The sequence below is a fragment of the Archocentrus centrarchus genome, chromosome 20, assembly GCF_007364275.1.
Source record: "Archocentrus centrarchus isolate MPI-CPG fArcCen1 chromosome 20, fArcCen1, whole genome shotgun sequence".
NCBI lineage: Eukaryota > Metazoa > Chordata > Actinopteri > Cichliformes > Cichlidae > Archocentrus > Archocentrus centrarchus.
Genome location: NC_044365.1, coordinates 1257564 through 1279887, shown reverse-complemented (window position 1 = coordinate 1279887; position 22324 = coordinate 1257564). Strand labels below are relative to the sequence as shown.

Below are 22324 nucleotides of genomic sequence, written 5' to 3'. Positions count from 1 at the left end.
CCTGCTCCCATCAGGCCGGCGTTACCGCTGCGTGTGGTTAGCGTGTGGCTGTGTGTCTGAGGTAAAATATTATGATTTTATTGTTCCCACATCACTGGATATTCAGTACATCGGTTTGTGTTTTGAGCTATGACCTCGCATGCTGCTAAATGCAGCGCTCTGATTGGTCAGTCCTGTTTGTCAGAAAAATCGAACTTGATCCGAAAAAATAAATGCCGCAAATTCGTCCTGTGAAATGACGCGGTTGGTGTGAACGGCTGCATTAAGAACAGGAGAGTCCGAAAAATATTTTTAACGCACGAAACATTCGCACGAAATTTACGCGTCTGGTGTGAAAGGGCCTTAAAAACGCTCTCTGCGTGTTCGTGTGTTTGTGCTCGCTGTGCTGAGAATCAGCTGTTATTTTTTCTCTACTTCAGTTCCCGGACATACTGCTAGCGAGCGCAGCTATTAGCACTGGTGACCGTCCGGTACCGGAAGGACCGTCACAATATTATTGATACTTTAATCCCTGATTAGTGACTAAATATAGACCTGCAGTAGAAACGTATTTAGGAGAATGTTTGTGAATATTAAGCATTACAAGATTACGCTCACACAGCCCCTAGTTTTTCAACATAAACACTGATAACACAACAACAGCAATCAGCTGATTTACCTGCAGTCTGTCTGCACAAAGAGGCGGAGCCGGTGAGCTCAGGTGGAGCAGCACATTTTTATAAATGACCTTTGAACTCTGTGAGTCAGCAGTTCTCTTACATTGTCAGCTGAGGTCCATGATTGAAGAACATTGTTGGTGCAGCTTCATTACTGAAGTCTGGAGGTTTTCCTCTGGACCAGTCACTCCTCAGAGACACACAGCTGGATGTTGGAGACTGTGACCTCTGACCTCTGCAAACACAAACAGATTTTATTCATATCACTTAATGATCAATTCTAAATTCTGTTGAGGTTCAGACTCTGAACTGCTCTTTGTAATCAGATTACATTCAGACTCTGCAGCTGCATTTAAAACATCTGGTTCAGTTTAGAGTCTTAAAGTGTTTCAGCCTCATCTTCACTCAAACATTCCCATCATCTCCAACATCCACCTGTGAGACATTTTCCCATCAGTGATTCCAACATGAGAAATGATCGATCAGTGTGATTTAAACAGTGATGCTAAAGAAGTGGTTCTGACCTTTGACCTCATGTCCCACTTCACCAGATGAGAATTTCACTAGTAGCTACTGGCTAACTTCTGCTGTGAGAATTAATGATGCGACGTTCAACAATACGACTTTTCTCCCAGGTGCCCCCCCAGTCTGAGAAATAGTGATGCTGCAGTAACTATAGTAACTGTTTCAGAGGAAGTGACTGACAGTCTGCAGCTGCATCACTGCACACAGAGGCAGAAAGATGGAGACCAGAGATTTGATTCAGAGCTGAGAATAAATCTGTGATGTCATCACAGAATAAATCTGTGATGTCATCACAGAATAAATCTGTGATGTCATCGCTGTTTCCGTGCTTATATATTGATGAGTGAATGATTGGAGAAGCGTTCATGTTAAACACAAATCTAACTGATATCTAACTGGGATTTCACTGTTTGTAAAAACTTGAACCTCTCTAGATTGATTGGCTGTGCTCTGACCTTTGACCTCATGAATGAAGAAATGAATCAGAGTGTCAGACAGGTGGTTCAGGTGCAGCGGGAGGGGAGGAGTCAGAGAGACACTCAGAGTTTGGTGAAGTTAACTCTCTTGATGGCTAAATCAGAGGCTGCACTATGAAGCAGGACTTCATCTTATCAGGTACCCTCAGAGTTAATCCTGGGTTTTCTATGAAGGTGCTTCACTTCTTACCACCATGGTAACTGATGCTGTGAACCTAACCTGCTCCACAACAGGCCATGATCCAGACTAGAGATCAGCAGGTATCAGAGGGGGGAAGTAAAGTACAAATATTTAGTTACTGGACTTAAGAGGATTTTTCAGGTGTCTGTATTTTACTGAGTATTTATTTTTCTGACTACTTCAGACTCGTTACTTTTTAACATGTCTGAGAGAAGTTTGCATTTCTGGTCAGTGCTCCATCAAACATCAAACGATCTGAGCATAAATGGAGGAACAATAACATAAGAGACAATCGTACTGGCGTGTCCTCCATCCCCAGGCTTATCACATACAAGACATTAAAGAGGCAAAACCGTGTAATTCATGTATCATTTATAGCGCTATAATCAGGGGTTACAGGGGGATGTAGACGTCTGTAAGTTGTGCTCGCGGTACGTCAGCATTTAGCTAGCACTACAGAAGAGGAGCGAGCATAAAGAGAGTAACATGTGGCAGGTAATTTTAAACAATGTTTCTAAATACTCAACAAATATCAGCACAAAAAGTGTGTGCAGTTTGTCACACAGTGTGTCTGCGAGCTAAAAGAACTGCTGTACTTACAGGGAGAGCAAAGAATGAGCGATAACTTCACTGAGATGGAGAAAAATGTAAGAAAGAGGAAGCAGAGAGCAGCGGCAGCAGGTCAGCTGATCACAGCCTGCACACCAACATCATTTACTGCAGCTACAATAGAAATAACACTGAATCAGTGTGAGTCCTGAGCTTGTGTCTCTGCTACTCATTTTTGCTAGTTGTGGGTTGGCTGGGTTCGCCACACACCAATACAACCTTTGATTTCACAGGGAGAGAGGCTGCAGAGCCGCGGTGTTGAGCACCGGAAAGAGTCACCTTGATGGCTGGGTCCGCCTCACTGCTGCCCCCGGTGTTGCTAAATATAAATGGTATTTGGACTTGTTCTTATATGGCACTTTTCTGCTCTTGTTGGGCACTCAAATATTTAAACGAGCATTATACAGGTCATCCAACCTGTTTCTTTAGACAGGCACAGGAACCAGTGACACTTGTGAGTTTAATTTTAGTGGTGACGTATCACATGACCGAGACAAGCATCATGACACACATCAAGGGGAAATCATAGACGGATGTAACGGGGAGAATCCGCCCATTTTTCAAAATAAAACCTCTTTCAGACTCAGATAAATGTAAAACTGAAATAATGTAAGTTATTTGTTCTTTAAGTGCGGCCCCGTACCAAATGACCCACGGACCTGTACCAGTCCACAGCCCGGGGGTTGGGGACCTCTGCACTAAACTTATTGTAGAAAAAGAAAAGACAACTGATGGGGGGGCGGGGGTGTCAGGTGGGAACTTCTCTCAGATTTAGTTGGTTTGTTTTTATAGAAAAAGAAGCCATTAGGAATAAATGATGATTTCAGAGGTAGAACACATTTTTATAAATGACCTTTGAACTCTGTGAGTCAGCAGTTCTCTTACATTATCAGCTGAGGTCCATAATTGAAGAACATTGTTGGTGCAGCTTCATTACTGAAGTCTGGAGGTCTTCCTCTGGACCAGTCACTCCTCAGAGACACACAGCTGGATGGTGGAGACTGTGACCTCTGACCTCTGCGCACACAAACATGTTTTATTCATATAACATAGTTTGAAGGTAAAATTTTGGATGGCTTCATTAAATCCACTACAGCAGTGGTCCCCAACCTTCTTTGAGCCACAGACCAGCCTTTAAGGTGCACCAGCTAAACATGTCAAAATAAAAGATACGACTGTAATCAAACCGTGATATTTTCTAAGTATAATAATAAACGTGTGCAACTCTAGCAGCAGCGTCCTCCTAACATCGCACCACAGCTTGAACAACATCCTCTCTGCCCACAATGCTCTCTGGTCACCATGGTAACATTTAAACATGCCTTCAAAATAAGATACACAAAGACAATAGAAATCGTCTCATTCGGATTTAAATAGTCTGTGGAACTTCATCGACTTGTAAAAAATCTGTCTCAAGTGTAAATTGGATAAAACCCAACTCTTCTAGATATCCAACAGTCAGGGCTCTAATATCAAATTTTGCTGCAGTTTCCTTTGCTTCATCTCTGGATTTGCTTCTGTTTCCACATATTTTTTGCTCATAAGTGCGAGTTTATAGCTTACAGTTGCCTCTACGACACCTACACCATACCTGCTGACTTCAGATCAGATCTGTACACAGACTGAGCCTGTGATTGCCCACCCTCGAGGGGGTAACAGGGTATTGTTTTTATGTTTGGTAACAATATTACAGCAAAACTAGCAGTCAGATTCATACCAACACTGCATGAAAGAGTCAGTGACCCCTAGATCACCTCATTAAATTTCAATTGGGTCAAGGTCAGAGGTCAAATTTGTCAGAAAATCTTGTGAACACAATAACCTGAGAATGATGTCACTTGACGGGGGCACGGTCAGCTGACAGTAGTTTTTGTTCAGTCATTGAAAGCATCTTTTCCTGCTTAAATCTGGTTTAAAAGTGAAATGACCTTTGAACTCTGTGAGTCAGCAGTTCTCTTACATTATCAGCTGAGGTCCATGATTGAAGAACATTGTTGGTGCAGCTTCATTACTGAAGTCTGGAGGTCTTCCTTTGGACCAGTCACTCCTCAGGGACACACAGCTGGATGTTGGAGACTGTGACCTCTGACCTCTGCAAACACAAACAGATTTTATTCATATCACTTAATGATCGATTCTAAATTTTGTTGAGGTTCAGACTGAACCTGCACGGCTCTTTGTAATCAGATTACATTCAGACTCTGCAGCTGCATTTAAAACATCTGGTTCAGTTTAGAGTCTTAAAGTGTTTCAGCCTCATCTTCACTCAAACATTCCCATCATCTCCAACATCCACCTGAGACATTTTCCCATCAGTGATTCCAACATGAGAAATGATCGATCAGTGTGATTTAAACAGTGATGCTAAAGCAGTGGTTCTGACCTTTGACCTCATGTCCCACTTCACCAGATGAGAATTTCAGCAGTAGCTACTGGCTAACGTCCTCGTTCTGCTGTGAGAATTAATGATGTGACGTTCAACAATACGACTTTTCTCCCAGGTGCCCCCCCCCCCCCCCCCCCAGTCTGAGAAATAGTGATGCTGCAGTAACTATAGTAACTGTTTCAGAGGAAGTGACCAACAGTCTGCAGCTGCATCACTGCACACAGAGGCAGAAAGATGGAGACCAGAGATTTGATTCAGAGCTGAGAATAAATCTGTGATGTCATCACAGAATAAATCTGTGATGACATCACAGATTTATTCTGTGATGACATCACAGAATAAATCTGTGATGACATCACAGAATAAATCTGTGATGTCATCGCTCTTTCCATGCTTATATATTAATGAGTGAATGATTGGAGAAGCGTTCATGTTAAACACAAATCTAACTGATATCTAACTGGGATTTCACTGTTTGTAAAAACTTGAACCTCTCTAGATTGAAAGTGAAATGACCTTTGACCTCTGTGAGTCAGCAGTTCTCTTACATTGTCAGCTGAGGTCCATGATTGAAGAACGTTGTTGGTGCAGCTTCATTACTGAAGTCTGGAGGTTTTCCTCTGGACCAGTCACTCCTCAGAGACACACAGCTGGATGCTGCAGATGCTGCTCTGTGCTCCTCTTCCTCCATCCTCTGGATGTGAGGCTGTGGTCAGTCTGTAAACCACAAACACACAGTTAGTGATGCTGTTGTACTGGAAGCATTTCACTGATGTGTGTTTCTAATGCTGGATCTGTGTAACATGAAGGAGCGAGGGCCCTGAAGGTCCCTACCATAATGTGATTATATATATATATATATATATATATATATATATATTAGGGGTGGGACTCGATTAAATAAATTAATCGAATTAATTACAAGCTTGGCACTGAACAGGAGTGGCCCTCCAATCTCATTGTACATCCTGTATAATGACAATAAAGGCATTCTATTCTATTCTATTCTTTGTAATTAATTAATCGAAATTAATCACATTTTAATCGCATTTCAATATTTGACATGAGAAATATTAATTTAAGTTTGGTTGATGAATAAATCAATATACAGAAGCTTAAACTTCAAAATTGTGTTTATTTTCTCACCAGTCTACTACACAGACCAATGAAGGGTGGAAGTGCTCCTGTGATAAGCAAACTCCTGAAATTAAAGTTAAGCATCATAACTGGATAGTTTTATTCAACATTAATGTCTCACTTGTTATAGTTGGAAATTAATCATTCTCTCAGCTGTATTCCTTGATGTTGAAATGTGTTATGCTTGTTTTAACAGCTTATTTTGAATGAAAGACTTAAAATTAAACCACAAAAAGGAGAAAAAGTTCGTTCTCCGTTTAACAGCTGCTTTTACACAGCTGTGCTTCACACTCACGTTAAAGTCCCACCCCAATATATATATATATATATATATATATATATATATATATATATATATATATATATATATATATATGAAACACGCTGTTTGAGCTTTCACTGTGTCCCTGGTTCTCTTGCAGCGCAAGCACACGTGCACGAAGTACTTGCAGCTGTTAAAACACTCAGCTTAGCCGTGTTTGCAGTAATTTCCTGTTCCAGATTTAATGGCAGTGTGCAAACCAGCTTAAAGCTGCATTACCACCACCTACAACAACAAAGATGGTGCCACGGTAGGCAGCCTGTTACTGCAGCTCCCAGGTTACTTCTCTTTCTTGTGTTTTTAGTTTTTCTTTCAGACTCTTAGTTTCGTAGTTATATCAGATATCAAACCCGCCATGGACCTGCAAAGTTTCATTACACTAGTGGCATTCCTTATACTCTTTTTGGGACTTTTCACCACTTCATCTGGAGAACCTGTGAGCCACTCTATTGTTTACAGCCGGGATCAGCTGTTAGCCCTGCGCAACAGGAGCGTACTCCCGGAGGAGCGACCCGAGATTCCGAAGGAATTACGGCGTCGGAGGAGGGGATGCAGAGCTGGAGCGAAGTACCGGGAGAGGAGGAGATGGTACAAACCGAGCATTCCATCTATTCTCATGGGGACTTCAACCATGCCTCACCTTCTTCCACTCTCCCTAACTTCACCCAATATGTCGACTGCCACACAAGGGACAATAAAACTCTAGACCTGCTGTTTGCTAACACAAAGGAGGCTTACAGCTCATCACCTCTACCCCCGCTTGGCCACTCAGACCACAACCTGGTCATTCTTCACCCCACCTACACCCCCATTGTGAAGAGGAATCCCCCCACCAAGAAGACAATAAGACTGTGGTCTGAGGACTGCAGTGAGGCCCTGAGAGACTGTTTTGAATGTACAGACTGGCAGGAACTCTGCAGGCCTCACGGTGAGGACATCGACGCCCTCACCCACTGCATCACAGACTACATGCACTTCTGTGTGGAGAACACTGTGCCAACCAAGAAGGTACGGTGCTTCTCCAACAATAAACCGTGGGTGACCCCAGAGCTGAAGGCCCTGCTGAACGAGAAGAAGAGGGCCTTCAGATCTGGAGACAAGGAGGAACTGAGGAGAGTGCAAAAGGATGTAAAATACAAGATCCGGAGAGGCAAAGGGAGCTTCAGGAGGAAGATGGAGGAACAGCTCCAACATAACAAAGTCCGAGAAGTCTGGAGAAACATGAAAAAAATCTCTGGCCACTTTGAGGACAATGGAGGAGCCACAGTGTCTGCTGACCGGGGGTGGGCTAACAACCTGAATCTGTTTTTCAATAGATTTGACTCTGGGTCGTTGACCACCTCCCCCACCCCTCAGCTCCCATCTGCCCCCTCCGTATGCTGACCCCCCTCTCTCCTGGTGTAGTGCTATCATTGCCTGCGCTCTCCTCACCCTCACCCACAGCGGAGCCAGCCCCATCACCCACCCCAACCCAGCCACACATCCACCTCACAGCTGATCAGGTGAGAAGTCAGCTCAGGAAGACGAAGATCAGGAAGGCAGCGGGTCCAGATGGAATCAGCCCCAGACTGCTCAGGGATTGTGCAGACCAGCTCTGTCAGGTGGTCCTGCACATCTTCAACCTGAGCCTGAATCTGGAGAGGGTTCCTGAACTGTGGAAGACTTCCTGCATAGTTCCAGTGCCAAAGATCGCACAGCCCAGGGAGTCCAACCACTACAGACCTGTGGCCCTGACTTCTCACCTGATGAAGACCATGGAGAGGCTCATCCTTCATCACCTCCGCCCACTGGTGAGCTCAGCACTGGACCCCCTGCAGTTCGCCTACCAGCCCGGCATCGGGGTGGACGATGCCATCATCTACCTGCTGCACAGATCCCTCTCTCACCTAGAGCAGGCAGGGAACACTGTGAGGGTCATGTTCTTTGACTTCTCCAGTGCTTTCAACACCATCCAGCCTGCACTGTTGAGAGGGAAGATGGAGGGAGCCGGAGTGGACAGGCAGCTGACGGCATGGACCATCGACTACCTCACCAACAGACCACAGTATGTGAGGTGCCATGACTGTATGTCTGATGTGGTAGTCTGCAGCACGGGGGCGCCACAGGGCACTGTCCTCTCACCCTTCCTGTTCAGTCTGTACACCTCAGATTTCAGGTACAATTCAGACCATTGCCACCTACAGAAGTTCTCAGATGATACGGCCATCATTGGATTTGTATCAGATGGGAACGACCAGGAATACAGGGGGGTCATCAGTGACTTTGTCGGCTGGTGTGAGAACAACGCACTCCAGATCAACGCCAGCAAGACGAAGGAGATGATCATAGACTTCAGGAGGAAGCCACCCCCTACAGCACTGGTGAACATCCAGGGAAAGGACATTGAGACAGTGGTCTCCTACAAATACCTGGGTGTTCATCTCAATAACAAGCTGGACTGGACTACAAACACAGACGTCCTGTATAAGAAGGGCCAGAGTCGACTCCACCTGCTGAGGAGACTGAGGTCCTTTGGTGTCTGCAGGACTCTGTTAAAGACCTTTTATGACTCAGTGGTAGCATCTGCCCTTTTCTACGCAGTGGCCTGCTGGGGGGGTGGATGCACCGAAAGGGACAGGAGCAGGATCGACAAACTGGTGCGGAGGTCTAGCTCTGTGTTGGGATGTCCTCTGGAGCCTGTGATGGTGATGGGTGAGAGGAGGATGTTGGACAAGCTGACATCCATCATGAACAACCCCCATCACCCTCTGCATGAGACCGTGGGTGAGCTGAGCAGCTCCTTCAGTCAGAGACTGAAACATCCTCGCTGCAGGAAGGAGCGCTTTCACAGCTCCTTCATCCCAACAGTAGTTAGACTGTACAACACATCATAATGTCTTGAGTCACTTGGACACTTTACCTCCTCTGCCATCACTTTATCCATACAGTCAGATACATTTTATTTATTACACTCACCCATATAATGCATACCGTGTATGCTGTGTACCTTACCGGCTACAAATGTATATAATATTTTCAAGATTCAAGATTCAAGAAGTTTATTGTCATGTACACCGCAAAACACTGTGGTTATGCTGAGCAATGAAATTCTTACTTGCGACTGCTTTACAAACAATTGAAATAAGCAACTAAGTTAAAATAAAATTTAAGAACTAGTATATTAGGAAAGTAAAAGTAGAAAATAAAAATAAATAAATAATAAAGCAAGTGCAATATATACAGATATATACAGAAGAAAGAAAGGCAGGTAATCACAGTTTGGTAATCAGTCAGTGGTTCAGTAGCCTGATGGCCTGTGGATAGAAACTGTTTTTTAGTCTGGTTGTTCTTGCTTTTACACTCCTGTAACGTCTGCCAGACGGCAGGAGTGTGAACAGTGTGTGCTGTGGGTGGGTACGGTCCTTGATGATGTTGTGTGCCCTCTTTATTACCCGGGTATTATAAGTGTCCTGTAGTGATGGGAAGGCAGCTCCACAGATGAATTGTGCTGTTTTGATGACACGCTGGAGAGCCTTCCTGTCCTGACTGGTGCAGTTTCCATACCACACCGTGATGGAGTTTGTCAGGATGCTCTCCACAGTGCATCTGTAAAAGTTGCTGAGGAGCTTGGGGGATAATCCAAATTTCCTCAGTTTCCTTAAGAAGAAGAGTCTCTGCTGAGCTTTCTTGACAGTCTGTGCTGTGTTGTAGGTCCAGGTGAGGTCTTCACTGATGTGGGTGCCAAGGAATTTGAAAGTCTTCACTCTCTCCACCTGAGTCCCGTTGATGAATAATGGAGCATGCTGGTCTCTTCTCTTCCTCGGGTCAATAATCATCTCCTTAGTCTTCTCTGTATTTAAGGAGAGATTATTTTCCTGGCACCAGGACACCAGCTGGGCCACCTCTTCCCTGTAAGCTGCTTCCTCTCCCCCAGTAATCAGCCCAATGACGGTGGTGTCGTCAGCAAACTTGACGATGGAGGTGTTGCTTTGGGAGGGGATGCAGTCGTAGGTGAAGAGGGTGTACAGGAGAGGACTAAGCACACAGCCTTGTGGGGTCCCAGTGCTCACTGTCTTTGTTTCTGATGTCCTGGTACCAACTCTGACTGCCTGAGGTCTGTCTGTAAGGAAGTCCAAGACCCAGCGGCAGAGGGAGGGTGGTATTCCGAGGGTGAACAGCTTTTCAACCAGCCTGCTTGGGATGACAGTGTTGAAAGCTGAACTGTAGTCTATAAACAGCATTCGAACATAAGTGTCCTTATTTTCAAGGTGTGAGAGGGCTGTATGGATGGCTGCATTAACAGCATCATCAGTTGAACGGTTCTGACGGTATGCAAATTGCAGGGGATCTAATGTGTCCGGAATGGATCCTTTAATATGGGACATGACCATCCTCTCAAAGCACTTCATTACAAGTGAAGTGAGTGCAATGGGACGATAGTCATTCAAAGAGGTTGTGTTGGTTTTCTTGGGGAGGGGCACTATAGTGGTGGACTTGAAGCATGTGGGCACAGATGATTGGGAGAGGGACAAATTAAAAATATCTGTAAAAACCTCGGCCAGCTCTGAAGAGCAGACCCTCAGAGCACGGCCAGGGATGTTGTCGGGGCCAGGTGCTTTTCGGGGGTTGGTCCTCCTCAGGGCCTTGCACACCTCAGTCGATGTTACAGTGGGTGAAGAGCTCTGTGTTGCCTCCGGTAGTAGAATCTCTCTACGTTGGATGGAGTTGAGGGTGTCAAAGCGAGCATAGAACTGGTTCAACTCATCTGGTAGGGCGTTGTTGCAGGCTGTGATCCTGCTGTTCCTCTGCTGAAAGTCAGTGATGTGTTGCAAGCCCTGCCACATGCGTCGGGAATCAGAGTGTTTGTAATATCCCTCCAGCTTCAGTCTGTACTGCCTCTTGGCTTCCCTGATGGATCTACGTAGGTCATATCTGGTCTTTCTGTAGCCCTCCGTGTCACCAGAGGCAAATGCAGTTGAGCGTGCATGCAGCATGGAGCGTACCTCACAGTTCATCCATGGTTTCTGGTTGGGATATATCTTGCAGCATTTGGTGGGGACAATATTATCAATGCATGTGCTGATATAACTGGTAACCACTGATGCATATTCCTCTAAATCCACAGAACTGTCCTCTCTCAGAGCAGCATTCTTAAACACATCCCAGTTTGTGGCATTAAAGCAGTTCTGAAGCAGCAGATCAGTCTCTTCACTCCAAACTTTAATGCTTTTAATTGCTGGGGGGGCTTGTTTGAGGAGCTGCCTGTACTTTGGATAGAGGAACACAGAAATATGGTCGGACTGTCCAAAATGTGGGCGGGGCACAGCCTTGTATGCATCCTTCACATTGCTGTACACGTGATCCAGAATGTTGTTATTCCTTGTGGGAAAGCTCACATGTTGATGGAACTTAGGGAGAACAGTCCTGAGGCTGCAATTGTTAAAATCCCCGGCAACAACAAACACAGCATCTGGGTGGGCGGTCTCATGTTTGCTGATGATGTCGTGCAGTACTCCTAGCGCTGTGGTCCGATCGGCTCGCGGCGGGATATAAGCAGCCAGCATTAACACAGCACTGAACTCCCTCGGTAAATAAAAGGGTCTGCACTTCACCATCAACACTTCGATGTCAGTACAACAGTGTTTCTCCACCACCTGAACGTCCACACACCATCGCTTGTTGACATAAACACATACACCGCCACCTTTGTTTTTACCCGAGGCAGATGTGCGGTCTCCGCGGTGCACTGAGTGGGTCTGTAGTTGAATGGCCGAGTCCGGCGTAGTTGCAGTGATCCAGGTTTCCGTGAAGATCAGAGCACAGCACTCCCTGATCTCCCGCTGAGCTATTGTCCTAGCTCTCAGCTCGTCCATCTTGTTTTCGAGAGAGCGGACATTAGCTACCAAAAGGCTAGGCAATGGTGGTCGTGTGGCTCTAGCCTTTAGTTTAGCATGTAGCCCTCCTCTCTTGCCACGCTTCCGTCTTGGATGCGCTCGTTGTCGGCTGCTCTGCCTGCCTGAGCGTGATCGTGGTGTTACGGCCTGCTGGCTGGAGCTGGCATGATCCAAACACAGAAGAAGGCTATGGTCCAAAAGGTCTAAGCTAAGCCCATGGGAAACTTTTCCAATGTACAATAGTGTTTCTCTGCTGTACGTGATCCTTGAGTACAAGCACTGAATATTAGCCACACAAACTAGCACTAGAATAAACAACAAATACAATTGGTGTAGGGAGCGCGTCGCAAACACGTCTGCCACGGAGGGCGCCATGTTGAAGGATATCTGTATATTGATATCTGTATATAGTGTTTTGACGTGTGTGTATATGTAAATGTGTGTATTGACATTGATATATATATTTATGTATATAGTGCTTATGTATATGTGTATAGTTTTTTTGCTATTTTATTTTATTGTATTTAAGTTTAGTTATTTGTTCTTACTCATCCTTTTCATTTTTTCTCTGTATTGAGCTGCTGTAATGCACAAATTTCCCCGTCGTGGGATCATTAAAGTTTTATCTTATCTTAGTCAAGCACGTTTGAAATGTTAATGTAAGTTTTTATAGTCTTACTGTTTATTATGAGGGGTGACTATTGATTGATTGAATAATTGACATAACACACAACAGTGTCACAATTTTAAAATCGCAATTTATTAGTTTTTCAGATGTTATTTGTACTATTTTAATACAACACAAACATATTTTTATTAATGCGTTTTCATAAGGCACAAGAAAGTATATTTTAATTTTGTTCCCCTTTTTAAAAAGGATTCACCATAAAAAGAGCACTAAAAATATAAACGCAGTGCCCAAAATGACTCAAACTAACTGCAGACTAACACTCAGCAACATGGCGGCAGCGCCGAGAACAGGAAGTGAGTCAAAGTGCGCAGTTAGAAAAAGTTTGATCATCAGAATCATTGTGATCTGTTTCTTTATTGAAGCAGACTCGTTATTGAGAACTAAACCTTCTTCCTCTACAGTCCACAGAGACAAACACACTCAGAGACTCTGACAGGACAACAACAACAACGTTGTGTTACACTCACCCTGCCTCAGCTCCTCTTTCCTCCTCCTGCTCTCTGAAGGAAAATGGAGGCTCAGCTAACGGCCTGCTGCCAACGTTTCTGTCACAGACTCGCTGTGGGCTGTCTCTAAAGTCTAAAGGGTCCCCCTCGGTGCTGAAGCTGCGGAGAGCTGCGTGGACACAAACACGGGGACGGCTCTCCGGGCTGTCTCTGAAAGGATACAAAAGGCTCCGAACTCCGCGGAGAAAGACGACAAGTTGGCGACGGACTCACTTTCACTTTCACTGCTCCTCCCTCCATGAATGAGGAAGCTGGGACTTGTAGTTTTTACACTCAGTGCAGTCTTCCTCCTTGTAGAGCAGCCATCACCAATAGGCGGACCTCGGTCCGGATCCGGACCTAAATGATGTCTCAAGCGGACCCGAACCCAATATCAAAACAGAAATAACCACTTAATTAAAATCTTGTTGAGCGCTTTCTGGTTTACCGGCGCAGCTTTTACAGTCCTTACGGTAGTAGCGAAGCGTCCAAGGAAACCCACTGACATGCTAGTTTGGCTATACCACGTGATACCACCAAGCTGGTTCGTGCCAGCTGGTAAACTTTGTAACAAACAGGGTTATTATAGTTAACGAAAACAAACTAAATCATGAAAACTGAAACTGAAAAAAACATTTTCATTAACTGAAATAAATAAAATCTATAATTAAAAGCAAAAATCAGTATTGTGAGTTTACAAAACTAACTAAAACTAAGAAATTATAGATAAAATGACCTTTGTTTTTGTAATTTTATTTAAAAAAAAACCCTTGTGGATTCAAATGAAATCGTTTTTTCTGCTCTAACAGTTTAAGCTGGGAGCACCATCGGGCAACTGTGTGCATGCTCACCACATCTGTCCGCAAAGTAATGGCAGCGGTCTGCCGAGAAACCGCACTGATCCTTCACCGTAACCTGACCTGCTCCTCCGGAGAAATCGAACTACATGTCGGGTCCACACAGCCCACAAGGTAGTGATGAACCTGTTCAGTCCTTGTGCATTTCGGCCTACTTTTTGCTGCAGTGTTTGAATTCATCAGTGAGAGAATAACAATCAGGACTAATAATCAAAGCATCAATATAAGGACTCACAAATGTCAGCAGATTCCTGGAGGGAGACTGCTGGAACTATCAGAATGGATGAAGAAAGTGGACAAACAGGGACAAATATGTTTGCAGCCAAAAAACTGAGCACAAAGAGGAGGACCAAAAAAGTCCCAGCACCGCATATAAAACACCAGCACGCGACCGCAAGGTAATTAACACACACAATCCAGCTACACAAGCATAAATGGTCGGCCACTTAAGTAGGTTGTGTACAGAGGCTGCAAAGCTCTCCGAGCAGCTCCAAAACAGAAGCAGCTTCATGTGGTGAGAACATCAGGATGCAGCTGGATTTGAGCTTTGATTCCTTCAGAGTTCAGATGTTTTTGTGCAACATTCGCTGAGTTCTGATGTTTTACACCACGTGTTCTGCACGTGGTGTAAAACATCAGTGGTGTTTGTTGGTGTTTGTTGTAGAGTTTATTCAGTTTGGGAGTTCATGTTTTTCTTTATGTTTCTCCTTGTTGATGTTCATGTGTTTCCTTAATATTACACACATTAAACACATAATGCTGCTATTTTGTGAACAGCTGGTTGTTGAATGCAATTTTTTAAACGGCATCTTTTGTCGAGTTATTATTACACAATAGTCACTCTGCACCTGACAAAGTATGAAAAACTAAAACTGATGAAAACTAAACTAAAACTAAGCATGAAACCAGATATAAAAACTAATGCTCTGAAAACTAATAAAACCTTTATATATATATATATATATATATATATATATATATATATATATATATATATAAGATTAAATAGTTGGACTTCCGGACCTTGGCCTCATGAAATGTTGTCTGACTGGACCTCTTTAAATTTTATTTGAATATCCCTGTTGTAGAGGATTTAATCCAGGACGCGCACTGCATGCTGGGACAGCTGTGGCTCGGTCCACAAACAGCGTTTCTCAGGGGTAAGATCTTGGAGATGTATGTATCTGTTTCTGCGAAGGAACGAACCGAGAAGATTCGGATGAATTGGATTTTTCTCCACAGAGAGGAGCCAGAAAGACTGAAGGCTGTCAACAATTTAATCAGTCCAGTCTGAACCAAAACAATTGTAGAATCAGGAATTTGGCTCCCTGACGTTCTTGGACTGCTGTTTATCAAATTGTCTCCTGGATGTTTGTAAACAGATGCTCTACCCCCCCGCTGTCCTGTCTTCTTCTGACCTGTGTTGGACTGATCTCCCTGACCTAGCTGCTGATGAACTCTACATCTTATCAGAACTGTTAGCTGAGGAGGGAGTTTGAGTCAGCCCCACAGTAGCCCAACCCCCCCACCCCCTCCGCTGGCTCCCCTGTCCATCCCTCCCCACCGTGGTGCTCCCATGCTATATGTTTCTGCTCTGTCGCAGAGGTTTTTGTAACCTTATACTGTGTATGTGTGTATGTATACAAAGTATGAGATGATTTTTTTTCCTCACTATATGTTTTCACTATTGTTTCTTTTAATGGCAGCGCCTCCAGAAGGGGGGCAGCATGGCCACAGTTCACCTATCTCCCCATGTTTGTTCTGTCTTCTTGGATGCTGTTCTGTTAACTGTAATTTCCCCATTGTGGGATCAATAAAGTATCATCATGAGTGTCAGTTCAGTTTGTGTCAAACACACAAACTCCTTCATTAAAGTCAGTCCCACCTCAGCAGGAAGGAGCGGCTGCTTCGGTACAAACAGACGTGATGTCAGCGGTCGGCGTCTCCGCTGAACTGCAGGAATGATGAGGATGTGCAGAGCAGCAGCCAGCCAAAGACACACAAAGCATCTGATCAGAGACACAAAGACGCACAGTTCCAACATCACTGCAAAGAAATCCGTATCCAGGAAAGTTCCCACTCAGCTTCTCCAGTTGTGGCCTGATTCCATGCGAGCCCTCCATCCTCCATCTCTGTGCAGACTCAGTGTGGAGTCACACAGCAGCTGCTTCCAGTTTGGAATAAAGGGCTCGGGTAGACGGCCAGCTTTGGGACGCCTTCGCCTTTCTCTGATGGAAACAGGAACTTCCAATCAGGATGTGTGCTGATTCCTACCGGGATGGCACAAAGAACAAGAAGGAGCAGCCGAACTGCTGGAGGAAACATTGATTTCCAGGCTCCTGATTGGCCCTGTGCCCTCACACAGATGGAGTCCATGAACAGTGCCTGCACACGAGCCTGAGAACAGTTTCTGAGTGATGACGTGTTTTTCAGAGACCAACAAGAATTTAGACTCACAATCAAAATGTGAGCATCAAATCCACTCAAAGGAGCTAAAGTCAAAGTGCTCATTCCACACAATCATATCCAACTGTGATTTCCCCATTGTGGGACTAATAAAGGTATTCATTCATTCATTGATTCACTTTGATGTTGCAGCTGGAGATGATCTGAATGACTGCTATACTGCTGGTAGCTTCATCTACAATAATACATCATCATATATCAGCTGCTTTCTGTTAGAAAAACAAGGAGGAAGCAAAGCTTTAAAGAAATGATTTGGAGTACAAAGGACACGATTTACATCCACAATAAAGTACAAGTACATTCAGACTGGACTCAGTAAAGTCTGTCCATCTTCTGCTTATCCAGGGAGACCCTAAGGCCTTCCCAGCTGAGAGAGAGAATCTCTCCAGAGTGTCCTGGGTCCACCCCGGGGCCTTCTCCCTGTAGGACATACCTGGAAAACCTCACCCAGGAGGCGTCCTAGTCAGATACCTGAACCACCTCACCTGGATCCTGTTGATGTGGAGGAGCAGCAGCTCGACTCTGAACTCAGCCCATCTCTAAGGAAGACGCTTCAGGACTCGAGTAAATCCTATTCTAGTGCATCACAAGCAGCTGTTTATTGGAATAATAAGTTCCTCATGGCACACCATTTGGGAATGACTGATTAGAGCCACAGTAGTAAATGCTCATTTTGCTCCAATGAGGAATTTTTAAAATCCTGTTCAGTTTCAGCCGTCCTGTGACTGAGTTTGACACTCTGATCTAGAACATGTAGAAAGTTATCTGGCTGCACACTTGGAGTTTAAATGTGGATGGAAAAGATGTGGAATTTTTATGTGACACCGGAGCCACTAGAACGTCATTAGCAGCAGTAGGTGTCAGACTAGGAGAGGAAATGAAAATGTTCCATAAAACCTTCACTGCACCACACAACATGTCACCAGCAGAACAGCAAGGGCAGAAATGAGGAGATGGGTAACAAAGCAATCGAGTCAGAGGACGTCAGGACCAGAGCGGTAAGGCTCCTGGTGCTCACATACTGCTTTTCCACCATCGAGGTGCCGGTGCTCGTGCCAGTGCTGGGGTTGGTTTCAATGAACCGGTGAAGTGTTTAAGAACGAGCCTGCGTTTCCACCGGAATGGTTGGTGATATTAACTTCCTGTTTGTGACACATTTTTTTTTTTTTTTTTTTTTTTTTTTTTTAGCCTGTCATGTCTGGCATCTTTCACAATCGGAATGATGATCCGAATGCACTGATGTACCAAACATATTTGCTTTGACAAGAACAGCTCTATATGTTTCCTATAGGCTCTTCTTGTTAATGTTTGCAATTTTATTTTTATTTATTTATCTTTTTATTTAGTTATTCATGCCAAGTCTGACAGGCAACAAGGAAGGGGCAAGAACAAGAGGTGGGGGGGAGAAAAGGGGGGGGGGGGGGAGAAAAGGAAGAAAGGAGATAGAAAAAAAATAAAAAAATAAAAAAATAAAAGGGGTTGATATACTCACACACACACACACACACACACACACACATCCATACACACACCCATATGCACCTACATATACACACACACACACACACACATACACACAAGTTTATTGTTTGTAGTGATGTGTGTGTATGCGCCTTTGTCATGCAATGTATTCGATAATGAGGGCGAGAAACTGCAACCATGCCCCCCGCGATCCAGAGGCAGATAGGGAAGGACCCAGGGGACCCAGGCCATCCACAGCACAGGAGCTCAGAAGACTTGGGGCCACACATCCCGATGGCAACCGCGTACACTCCCCAGAAGAGGAAGGAGGGAGGCTACAGACGGAACCCCCACAATCCAGGGGCTAGAGTCCAGAGAGCCAGAGACGACGGGCAGCCCACCCCCCCCGGCAGGCCGGCACCCCCAGCACGAGCCAGGCATGCGGCCCCCGAGGCCCCAAGCGCCCGAGAGCAGCCCGACACCCGGCAGAGCCCCCCCACGCGCCAAAGAGGCCCAAGCCACCCCCAGGTCACGGCCGCCAAGGGAGCAGGCCAAAAACCATGCCGAGACATCCGGCCACACATCCCGGGACCCACGGGCACCCACACCCCAGGGGCGGCAGTGACGACCAGTGGGGAGCAGCGTGGAGCGGTAGGGAGGGGTAACTCCCACCCTCCGTGTCCCACAGGTGCCAAGGCTCGGCAAGCCACCAACCCAGGCCCAGCTGTCCACACACACACACTCTCACAAGCACGTACGTACACACACACACACACGTACCAGTCATTCCCTCATGTACACACACGCACATACACACGCGCGCACATTCGCATGCACCAGTCACACACTCATGCATACGCACGTGTAACATACATGGACACCTAATGTGGGAGAGCGGGTACCAGCACCAAGCCAGCGGCAACCCAGGGAAGCAGCCAACCCCGCCCCGAACAATGAGCCAGTCCCCATCCCAGGCGGGGTGCACGGAACTGGGGTGTGAGAAGGCCCGCCCGCCCCCTCCTCCCACTCAGCGTGGGGGGGGGTGATGTGAATGTATGTACTGAGAAGAATGTGTATGGCTGTGTGAAAACTACAGTGCTTTTAAAATTGGAGGGACAGATGTAATATGAGCACTGAATAACAGCGCCCATCCACACCGTCCCCCCAAGGCCCTCAATGTCTAAAATGTAAATAAAATTGAGGTGCAGGCAGCAGTGAACAGACAAGTGGGGCCACCTCAGCAGTGCCACCCACTAACCACTGTGTGACACACCTGCCCCCCAAGGCCCTATATGTACTATGATGTGTTGTGAGCTGTATAATGCAATTAAAAAAGGAGGAGTGGGACATCACGCAGCACAGCGAGCAGAGCCGAGGTGATGGCCCTACTCACTGCAGTACGAGCCCCCCACCCCCGAGAACCTATGTGTGCATAATGTGATGTTAAACTGAGAGGGAGGAGGGGAGGGGCCAGGATAAATATGACCGCGAGGCAGAGGACTACCCCCCGGAGGAAGAGAGCCAGCTAGCTACTGGCTCACTAGGCACCCCAGTTCCCTACACCCCCCCGCAGCCCAGGGAAGGCAGGTCCAGGGCCTGAAGTGACCGCACCCCCAGGACGCCACCGTACTCCAGGCCGGCACCCACTGCCCCCACTGCAAACAGGACACAACACACACCCCACATGCATACAAAGGACAACATTGTTTGTGACACATTAGTATATGGGAGGGGGAAAGGTTTTCAAGATGGGTGGTGACCATGGCGGCCATTTTGAAGTTGGCCATTGTGGATCCAATTTTCAGAGGTGGGAAGTAACGAAGTACAAATACTTCGTTACTGTACTTAAGTAGATTTTTCAGGTATCTGTACTTTACTTAAGTATCTATTTTTCTGACTACTTTTTACTTTTACTCCCTACATTTTTACACAAGTATCTGTACTTTCTACTTCTTACATTTTCAAACAGACTCGTTACTTTTTAACACGTCAGGGAGAAGTTTGCATTTCCGGTCAGTGCGCCTCAAACATCAAACGATCTGAGCCTAAACGGAGGAATAATAACACATAAGAGACAATCGTACTGGCGTATCCTCCATCATCGGGGCTTATCTCGTACAAAGGGATTAAATACGCAAACCCATATAATTAATGTATCATTTATAGCGCTATAATCGGGCCGGACCGAGTCCGTAAGTTGCGCTGCGGCACACAAACAGCTTAGCTAGCGCTACTGAAGAGGAGCGAGCATGAAGGGAGTAACGTGTGGCAGGTAAATGCAACATTTCTAAATGCTCAACAAATATCAGCAAACACAAAGTGTGTGCAGTTTGTCACACAGTGTGTCTGCTAGCTAAAAGAAGAGCTGCTGTATTTCAGGGAGAGCAAAGAGAGAGAAGTTCACTCAGAGATGGAGAAAGAGGACAGGAGAGGAAGAAGAGAGGTTAGAATTAAAGGTAAGGACTGGAAAATAAACTGAAGTATGCTGACTTTGTGTAATTCAAAGATTCTATGAAAATACTGCAGTTTAGTGTGTAATAAACAGGTCAGCTTGTTGTACTGTATTTACAGTAAAGCTCTGTGTTGGTGCACAGTGTTTGTGTTCATGGTCAGAGTTACAGGTTACATCAGTGCAGCAGAGATGAGTTTGAATCAAAGCTGCTGATGCTGAGATTCATTCACTGAATCCAACATTTCTACAGCCTGTATGCTGTCAGTGTAGGGGATGGAGATCAGCTCAGATAGCTGTGAAATACTGGGTTACATCTTTGTGAGTTCACTTCATCCACACAGAGCAGTAAACCTCAGAGCAGCAGCAGCAGGTCAGCTGATCACAGCCTGCACACCAACATCATTTACTGCAGCTACAATAGAAAGCTGTGATTCTTCTCCCCATGCAGAGTCACTACAGCTGATCTTAGGGTTCCTCCACCTTCTGAATCCCACTGTAACCCCTGAGTATCCTCATGTTGGTGTTTAGGTGGAGACACAGTCACCCTCTACTATGGAGGACACAGAGAACAGAGCTGGGTTTAAATTCCCTTTAACAGTTTGTGTCCTACATAACAAATTCAAGCTGAGTGCATTCATTAGAATTAAAATTTAGATTGGAATAACGTTTGTATTCTCATGTACTATTTTATATTATTACAATAATATATAATGAGGTTCGGTTAGTTTTACACAAAAATAGCAGGTAGAAACATCCTCCAAAGAACTACTTTTACTTTCTTACTTTGAGTACATTTCAGAGTCTGTACTTTTTTACTTTTACTTAAGTAGAGAAGTTGAACCAGTACTTCGACTTTTACTAAAGTATTTTTTAACACAAGTACTTGTACTTCTACTTAAGTACAGAATGTCAGTACTTTTGCCACCTCTGCCAATTTTTGCTTTTTCAATGGGAAGAGGGTCTTGTGACACATCAAACTTATTGGTAATTTTATTTATATAGCACCAAGTCACAACAAACAGCTTTATACTGTAAAGTAAAGACTCTACAAAAATACAGAGAAAACCCAACAGTCAAAACGACCCCCTATGAGCAGCACTTGGTGACAGTGGGAAGGAAAAACTCCCTTTAAACAGGAAGAAACCTCCATCAGAACCAGGCTCAGGGAGGGGGGGGGGGGTCATCTGCTGAGGGGGGGCTGAGGGGAGAGAGCAATGCAACATGCAGCTCAATACAGTATTTCAAGCTGCTCTCCACACACCGTTATCCTGCTGATGCAGCAGTGCATTATATATATATATATATATATATATATATATATACACACACACACATACATGTATATATATATATATATATATATATGCATTATATATATATATATATATATATATATATATATATATATATATATATATATATATATATATATATATATATATATATATATCAGTGACGTGCAGTGAGGGTCGTGACTGGTGAGGCACTGACGTCATCACATCACATTTACAAACATATAGCTTATTCACCATTTGATTGGCAACAGTTGTTTTGTTTAACATTAACATAGTCTGAAGCAAACCTTTTAGCTCCGGTGTTGGTCTTCCTTTAATTATTATCTTCTGCTTCGATTGAAAGTCCAGTTTAGAAAATTCTTTCAGTTGAGTTATGTAATCTTCCATGTTGAACATAAGGCCAAGCAACAGGAAAAACTAACTGGCCTTGCTAACTGTTTATGGTAGCTTGC

At 44.9% G+C, this 22324-nt stretch overlaps 1 protein-coding gene across 3 annotated transcripts in view; it reads right to left on the bottom strand.

Annotated features, from left to right (window-relative positions):
• Nucleotides 1–22324, bottom strand: part of LOC115799114 (NACHT, LRR and PYD domains-containing protein 14-like) — a 488499-nt gene that overhangs the window by 169966 nt on the left and 296209 nt on the right. The window contains exons 1-5 of one of the 3 annotated variants that reach the window (XM_030756094.1): nt 13324–13589; nt 5382–5550; nt 4408–4539; nt 3333–3464; nt 760–891 (exon numbers count right to left, since the gene is read on the bottom strand). The exons of the other annotated variants lie outside the window; for them this stretch is intronic. Of the exons in view, the coding sequence (XP_030611954.1) occupies nt 760–891; nt 3333–3464; nt 4408–4539; nt 5382–5524 (539 nt within the window). The 5' untranslated portion in view covers nt 5525–5550; nt 13324–13589. Of the gene's footprint in view, nt 1–759; nt 892–3332; nt 3465–4407; nt 4540–5381; nt 5551–13323; nt 13590–22324 lie in introns of those variants that run through there. 3 annotated transcript variants of the gene reach the window in all.